General features: G+C 42.8%; 1 protein-coding gene across 1 annotated transcript in view; it reads left to right on the top strand.

The window, feature by feature from the left end:
• The window catches only part of T265_04180 (hypothetical protein), a gene marked incomplete at both ends in the record, with an annotated part of 12,270 nt that extends 11,254 nt beyond the window's left edge, over nucleotides 1–1,016 (top strand). Inside the window, one exon of the mRNA XM_009168862.1 lies at nucleotides 469–1,016. Within this exon, the coding sequence (XP_009167126.1) occupies nucleotides 469–909 (441 nt within the window). The remainder of the gene's footprint in view (nucleotides 1–468) is intronic.
• Nucleotides 1,017–8,886: the final 7,870 nt, after the last annotated feature.

Genomic DNA, 8,886 nt, shown 5'->3' with positions numbered 1-8,886 from the left:
ATATATATATATACGTTGAGATGGATTTTTCAACAGCGCTGCTCTTTCAAACATCCCCCTGAACAATGGCCATATAGGCCTGTCATCGGACATGTTAACTGCTTCTTCTATGTGCACATGGAGCCACATCGGCCTTGGCTCATAGAGAACTGACATAAGGATCTTGAGTGAAATGCTGAATTAATCAAGACTTGACGTGGTCATCGATTTGCTGGTTATTTTTGTCCGATTTACCGACAGTTCTGCTGCATGCCGGTTTTTAACTCGTCCAAATGACCGGTGTATGCACTTTGAGATTTCAATACTTTCCTCCAAAATACTAACAGTGGTGTCCGAATTCCCAGTTTTACAAAAATGACATGAAAGCCACAAGGAAACAGAAGTTTTCGAATTAGGTACTGTATTTACGTGAAATTAAAAACATTACAGTCCTCCATCTTGGTTTCAACTTTCTGTTTATTTCTACAGGTCACCGTTGCTTCGCAAACTGTGGAAAAGGCGGAACAGTACATGACCCGTGCCGATGAAATCTTACGTAATGCGGGCTGTGACCTAGTTTTACCGAACCAGTCCTCCGGACTACCAACGAATGTGCCCTCCACACTGCCCACAAATTACATCGACACGGTACGAAGCGGACTGAGCGATCTCGGGCCCAGTCTCGCTCCCCTACTGCAAACCGTCCTCGATGAAACAATGGGAGTCGATCCCACAGGCCGACGTGGTTCGCTTCCATCGACACAGCGTGGTGGTATTTCTTTGTTGGAACAGAGGCTTTGTGAGAACTCAAAGCCCAGCTCCACCGAAGAATACGAGTTGGCTGAGCATTTAGACCCGATTTTGTGGCGTTTTCTAACTTTGTCAAAATTAGGAGATCCAAGCCAGGATGACTTTTCAATGGATGTATAACTTCTCGAGAGCATTTTTGACCGAACTCGCTTCCAATTAATTGCTTCTCTACTTGCATCCAGTCGAAATAAATGTTGAACTATCAATGACTTGGTGTTGTCGTTTCGCGTTAATAGACAAAATTATCCCACAGAGACCATCACTTGTTTGCCACGAAGTGGTCTTTCCGTCTGCAAACCCTTGTTGACCTATTTCAGTTTGCTCCATAAAAAACAGCTCTTCGTCATCGTCGTAAGCAATGGTACGCCATCAATGTTAAACACCGTTGTTTTACTGCTATACAACTATATGTTGCTTCAAAGCTCTACTGTTAAATCACAATAAAGGGAAAGAGGGAAAAGACTACGCTGAATTCCTCTGATATCCAAGGGGGAATTCAAGTCTCCATCCCTTCTAGGATTACCAAGTCATTCGAAAAATCTTCAGCAAGGATGTGGCTAGATTCACGACAGCTCAGCCATTAAAGTACTTCCCGTTTTTAGGACTTACCACCTGACGAGTTTCAGTTGGGATAAATACGCTCATATGGCTGAGATTTGTGTTCCAACTATATCGGCTATCCCTTTCTGACTTTCTACCAAATTCTCTCTTTGGACTGGTTTTAAATAAGAGAGAATTCCGACTCTATCCTTAGTCGATTTGTCTGATTAAGTAAAAATCCGGTTCAAACCAGGTTTTACAGCTCTCATTAAAAGTACTGATGAAACTCCTTAAGGTAACTCTTTCAAGTGCAACTTTATAGATTGGTTGATATTAAAACTGCGCACCATTCCACTGCTAGCAGAAAAAAAAATAGGAACACTAGTGTTCATAAGTATTCCACATAATGTATCAATATAAAGAGAATTTTCATTGTGAAACGCAGCAATTCGGAGAATGTCATCAAGTCAAGATGCCTACTTGATTCATGCAACAAGAATGGTGTGTGTCGCGCGACGACACCGCTGTTAACGATGACTACTCGCACTATCATTCTCTAAGCCAGGTTTTCGAAGGTCCCTATAGCAGTGCCTAATCGTTCGTCCATCACCCGATGCATGTGAGACAGGTACCCCGTTATTCGAGTTACCCTTGAACGTACAACTCACTAAAATACGTGATTGTCTGCATGTTCACAGAATACAATTGGAAATAAGTAAGCGCGTTTGCAGCACAGTCCGGGGATCGAATCCTTGTTCTTCAAGTGTGTTATAAGCTACTTAGTATGTTATGGTATATGTTCGCTTGTATCCAACCGAACACTCGTGACGTTCTTAAACAGCGGTATTACACAAAACTCTACAGAACTTTAGTCACCTATACTGACTTTGCGGCCACACTGTTCGCCGTGATAACATTACTTGAGGTGATTGCACCTCAAGTTTAAGTAACTGCATAGTCACACGGCAAAGTTTTCCACTTTACTTAAGTTTTACAGTTTGAATCCACAAAGAAAACTGGAAATTTGTGCGGCTTAAAGAAGAATGATAGAAGCGAGCCAGTTGGTCAAGACAGTTCCGCTTTCTCCTAATGGTCCAGAGTGACTGCAACTGCCATCGCGTTACGGTGCCTAGCCTCGGCCATGTCTTCTTTGTGCTCTTGGAAGGCGTAGCATTACATGGATTTATTTCACTTTACATTCATTTCACAAACGGGTGATCACAGCAGCTCCTCAATAGGCTGCTCTGTATCATCTCAGTTTCCCCGGATCGTGGGCATGAGATGTTGCAGCACAGATAATCTTAAGACCTTTCGCGGTTCGACGTTCAAACGCATGTGAACCCTCTTCATCCAAATTTAAAGACTGCTGCCCCGGGAGTATGGACACTGGCTCTCAGTTTCAAGATGTTGAATTTGACAAGTTTAGCCGATCTTGCGTAAGTTGAGTTTCCTGGTCTGTCCTGTGCAGACCGCGGTGAGTTGCTCAATTTGGCTCTCCACAACATTAGTATGTTAAGTATGGACACTTGTATAGCTTGGTCGCATCCACTCTCATCAATTCGTTCATGTTCTAGAAAAGAGCTTGATAGGTTCAGCTGGATTAGCTACTGGTTAGTAGAGGACTGCGATTGCGTGTGATGGTAGACCTATTAATTAAAGGTCTTCCTTGCTGCCATAGCCTAGCACATTGTGTTACATCGCTTTTTTTCATTTTTACGAAGAACTAATCATCCAACAATAATGCTCCCAATGCAGATGACTTCTCCAGCTGATTGGGTCAATTCTAAAGAGGGCTATGTCTCTCATCTCTCCTGTCATGTTTACTGTATAAATGTGAACAAACTAGTTCTTGTCCCAAGGGAAGTTCGCAAAAGCAAGAAGTGTGTGTCATAATGACCGAATACCGTCTTATATTGAGACAGCGATTGGTCAGCAGGGATTGTCGTGATGGTTGGTCTCATTAGCTCAGTGTCATCTGCTTGACAGCTAATCGTTTCTGCTCAGTGGGTGTGCGCGTTTTCTCCACGCTTAGTATTTGACTGAAGTAAACGGATAAAACTGAGATTAGTCCCCACTTAGAGAAAACTGAACACACATCTATCGCCGTCACATTGAGCTCATAAAATATTTCTTGAGATTTGATTTTGCAACTCAGAGCCTCCTGAGATTTCGACTTGAAGAGCACAGATTTGTAGTAGAGTGACGAATTTTATACGATTTAGATTATAGCTACTCGACTAACTAGGCCATAGGCTGAGAAAATCCAAAATAACGGATAGTCACAGTGAAATATATGGTCATATCTTGAGAAGCTCAGCGACAGTGCATCCTGGTCCCTGGTGAGAACCATCAGTTGGGCGCAGACGGATCTCATCGGTTTGAAACACTTTCAGACTGTTGTCAACCAATCCCGGCGTTCGCCCGAGTGTTTTCAGAGCTGATGTAATTTGTTTTCACTCACCTGTTGAGTTATTCAAACAGGGGGACCACTGGGGCATCGCTGCAACATCTTATCTCAATCGTGTATGTGACTAGAAATCTTCCACATGGTGAGTCTCATTTGGAAATGACTTATTCGTAATGGAATGTCCGGTTGAAAACTAGATTAACGCCTGGTGGATGGCTATCCCTCGTCATTCAGAATATTGCCAGTCAAGCCTAATATGCAACATGCTCTGGGTGTTACTTTTATGTTTGATTCAATAAAGAAACTTGGAGCGGTCAGTCTTGATGGGGTCGCTTCAGGTGGATGTAACAGTATTCAATTTCTCGATGTTCATGTCCAGAACTGTTATTCTTAATCCCGAAGTCAAGCGGTGATCGAATGCCCACTAGTAGTCATATTCCTAACGAATTTTGGCATCAAGAAAAACTCATTTGAATTGATATACGGTGTTCTCACAAATGAGGCTGGCGGTCACTTGGTGTTGGTACTAACGGTACGGCTCAATCCACAGAATGGGTCGTGAGGATGGAGCGCGTAATGGACTGCTTTCCAGAATCGACCACTTCTGCTCTAAATCAATCACTAAATAATTAAATGATTATTACATAGTGGTGTGAATCCGAGCAAAGACCATTTTGAACTTAGTCATATCAAAATGGCAAAACGTTTAAAAAAAATCCAGAAAGTAATCAGCTTCATTTTTAATAAGAGTAATTTTTGCTGACCAGCTGGAATGCACGTCGCTCATACCAGGCATTGTTAAGTACCCTCTAATGACCACATTTAGCGCAGTACATAAACCCTTTATGAGGAGGATTCATGCCATTCGTGCACTCTAAGCAGGGGCTTGTGGCTTAGAGCCAGGGTACGTTATAAACCCTCAAAATGAACGTGAACATAAACTTATTACAGAATAAAATAACAAGAGTGAATAATCCAATGACTGATATATGCAGACTGATGAAGATACTATCCCTAATTGATGCTTCGGAGGATCGGAAAACTCTAAATAGGATAACTCACGTGACACCCAGCTAAATCTCTCGTTTACGACCTTCTTTGTACCAGATGAAACTGCTTGAGTTGGTACAAAAAAGAAAATCATAAACGAGAAGTTCAGCTGGGATTCAAGTGAGTCGGTCGTGAAAACCGAGCTGGTTTGCTATTTGCCGAATTTCGTGCAATTTGGTGTCAGGCAGAACATAAGGTTGAGGGAAACTCGGGGACTGGGCCTACCCGACGACCCCAAAGAAGAGTAAAACCAGTCGTGGGCTATTGATGAGTTTTTAGCAACCTTATGAATAGTGCACCACTTCTAAGTGGGGTAGTTTCTCCAGATAAAGAACAGTGTTACTGGCTTCCTTACGCCTACTAAGATGCAAAAACTGGGACTGAGGCTATTGACTCAAGTTAAGAAGCATGAAAATTTTCAGTCAAAAGTCTGGACTACAGACGACCTTTACTGAACAAAAAATGAATGAATCCAGTAACCCTCTAATGAGACCGTTCCCCTGAAGAATCTCCGTCATCTACGTGAGCAGCATTCTTCTTTCCTAGAAGATGTCCGATGCTCTCTTGGGGATCGCTTATATTAACATTTGTTTATGTTGCCGATCAGAGTTGTTACCCCTGAGAATAGTCCTTCCTCCAAAAAAGTCAACACTACTTCGACCAGTCCCCATGCGTGGGCGTATTCGATGAGTGAATGTAGCCACGTGTCCTTATGCAGCTAACAAAATTTCGGCGTAGGTAAACCGTCACGAAGCTCAGATGCACCTGTCTCAAAAGTGCGGAAATCACAGCGTCGTCCTGAGGTCAGCAGCAAGGATAGTTTCTTTCGGATTCTTCGATAACCCACTGTGGCTTTCTTAACCCAAAAATATTAGGCGGTCGTGGGTGGCATTTTCGAAGATGAAATGGAATCAAGCTGAATGCTCAAACCAAAGAAAATACTGTTGAACGTAGAGGATTCATCAACCTCCTCAAAGTAATCGTCTTATTCGTATCAAGAAAGAAGTTTTTGGCCGTTCTAATGGTCCACTGCTTAAGAACAAAGCTGCTGGCAGTATCTTTTGTTTCACCTGTCTGAAGGAATCCAATTTAAATCAGTGTCTGTTTAGAAGAAAACCGCACGGTTACCATTGTTGATATTGACAGGTCACGTGCATGAGCGGCGGTCGCTTTTGAAAGCATCCAGCGATTTTCGGCTAGATAACCACGATCCCTTCACGACTCGGATGCGAGCGGGGTGGAAAATGGGCTTTTCTTGTGAAACTTTGTGGCCCTTACGTAGATTGGTTGATGGTTGTTGGGAATCCATTTCATGAATACTTATGAAGATTATTAGATTTGGACGACACCGCTTAGCAGCTATTGGAAACATAACTGGCGTATATACCTATCTTATTCTCAGCTGCGCCAACAATGCACTCTAAAACAAGTAGACAAATGTGGGGTTGGTATCTTGGAATCCCTTCAGCACGTAATAATCTGGTGAGTAACACAGGGCTGAGAATTTTCGTTGAAATGCGGTCAAACAACAAGAAACTGCATACAACTGAGTGTAAATTAGCTGGAGGATGACTGCCTTGATGATTATCACTACTTATGAACACCTACTGTGAGCTTAATTGCCATCCCCAAATCTGATATTTTGTGTCCCTGCCTAACTTGCATCCATCTCTGATTTGTTGTATCCGTCTGCTTGCTTGTCTTTGAACGGCAGCTAGTGTACGAGAAAGCTATGATAGTTCCACTACTGTGCAAGTAAAAATGCACATCTCAATGGGTATCCCTCGAGGTACTCAAATTTCGAAGCAACATGCTCCTAACTTACTCAGATAGAGTTTTTTTCACATGCAAGTTATTGAATTCCATTAGCTCATTTCAAGCACACATATACTGGAGAGTGTATCACTCAATAGACGTAACACACTAGTCATAAGGCTGTTAAGAAACCTTCACACATCATGAACGATAGATACAGTTGAACTTGTATGCAAATGACATTCTCTATCTATCCAAAGAGGATTCAAGTTTTGGCTCTGGGACCTCTATTGTCCTTTGTGTGTGCAAAGTGCAAATCATTTTTGTTGCTTTCAGCACTCCTGTAAAACTTTTCTGCCTGGATCAAAAAATCCATATTGAGCCGGCAGTTTTCATGCTCACCAATACCAGAGGAGCTTTTCGGCCGCGTTTTCTGGTACGGATGCACGTATTCGTGTGTAGTAATCTGTCTTCAAAAGACAGGATGCAACATACCCGTCTTTCTATTGCTTTATTCACGGAAGAGCTAACCAAGAGATACGCTGCCGAATAGTTTGCACCTTCCCTTGTTACACCTTTTCTGGTGGTGTTTCCTGTGCACTTTATTTTGCCCAACTAATCAATGTGGTGTGGAATAATAGGAGTCCCGGTTCGACAGTACTTTATTTTGTTCGTATTACGTTCCAAGTTCTTTAATTGTGCTGAAGTACAATTGATACTGAAAACAGGATCCAAATAGCCCAATAATTACAAATGTTTTAGATGTCAACTCAACGTCTAAACAACATGCTAGCTACGCATATTAAGGGTTTATTCAGGGTGCAAGAAATGGATTTCATCTCTCTGGGGGATCGTAACACACGCATTCACATTTTATTTACGTGGCTGCGATATCATCGATACATGCAACAAATCGCTCTCGGAATTCCGCGTTCCTCCAAGTTAGCAGCACACAATCGCCGGCTCCCATAAAGTTCATATAATTCTAATGGTAATTGCCTTCTAGCTCCCCATCAAACTCTCATCACAACCTCGTTTTTGTGGGTAGGGGTTGTGTGACTAATGGCGATTGTTGTATTGCTTCCATGCAAAATGGTCCTCCCCCTCGGGTCCACATCACCAGCTCACTTTCACTCCGTTTATCCCAAGATAAGATTGCTTGCTTTATCCTCATTCAGCGTCAATAATCTACCGTTTAAGAATGTTGGTTAGTGGTTGGACACATGCACGTGCATCCATCTATCTACCTATCAGCTAAGGACGTCATCCGAACAACGCACGGGGAGGAGAGCGGGTGTGTTGCTCCATAGTGATCGATGGTGAGGCAAACATCAAGCGTGTTTAATTCCTTACCACACCCCATTGCCTGGGCTTGAAAACTCATTAGACTTGTGATGAATGAATGCTATTACTACTCCCCTCCCTTGTCCTTCCGCCTCGTTGTCTGTTCTAATCGTCTTATCAGCATCTAAACAGATCATGAAATGCGATGAGACTGCGAGACAAGCTAGCAGAGACGCTGTCACTCGTCTACATTTCTGTAGTACAGCCTGGTTTGTCCAAACTAATTCACATATCAAGAGTTGTTTCGGTTGCGCATGACTGTTATTGGTTGTTTGCACCGGGTTAGTGATTGTAACATGGAGGACATCAATTATTCCACGCTCTTTTGCTGGATTTATTTTAATCATGTCCCACTCTCAGGTAGCCACGCGTAAGCAGGAATTGTCAGTTCCAAAAACTTTTGTTTTTCGAACGGATGGGCAGCCCTGAAAAACTTCACAGGCAAAGACTTCTCAACTATTGTGTAAGCGTCCTTCCTCTAGCAACGGTAGCGTCAGTGATTCTGTTTCACTCGGGCCTTCTCAACTCCAGAGCACTCATTACGTTCACTTTGTACCGAGGTACGTTCTCAGGGCAACAACTGGTCAAACCTGCCGTCACTATGTACTACACATCACCCGCTTGTGGCACTAGCTTGTATCAGTGCTATGATGAGTTAGAGTGGGACTCAGTTCCAGGCCTACCTGACGCAGCTGTCTGTTTTCTGATGTTGAAACCAATCTCAAAAACTAGACGATTGATTTGTAAATACGCATACCCAAAAACATTCAAGACACGGTCCTCACGTACTTTAAGGCCTGTTTCATGCCCACATTTTTTTATACCATGTACAGTCACTATTTCATCAAATTCATTAGGATTAGATAAACAGGATATCATGGTAGTTTGTGATAATTGTAATGTACTACTCATAAGGTTGCTGAAAATCCACCGACAGCCCACGACCGGTTTCGCCCATCTTGGGGCTCATCAGGTAGGCGCAGTCCCCGGGTTTCCGTCAA

This window comes from Opisthorchis viverrini (assembly GCF_000715545.1).
Source record: "Opisthorchis viverrini unplaced genomic scaffold opera_v5_66, whole genome shotgun sequence".
Taxonomy (NCBI): domain Eukaryota; kingdom Metazoa; phylum Platyhelminthes; class Trematoda; order Opisthorchiida; family Opisthorchiidae; genus Opisthorchis; species Opisthorchis viverrini.
Note: the sequence above shows the minus strand (reverse complement) of the source record. Positions and strands in the feature narration are given on the sequence as shown.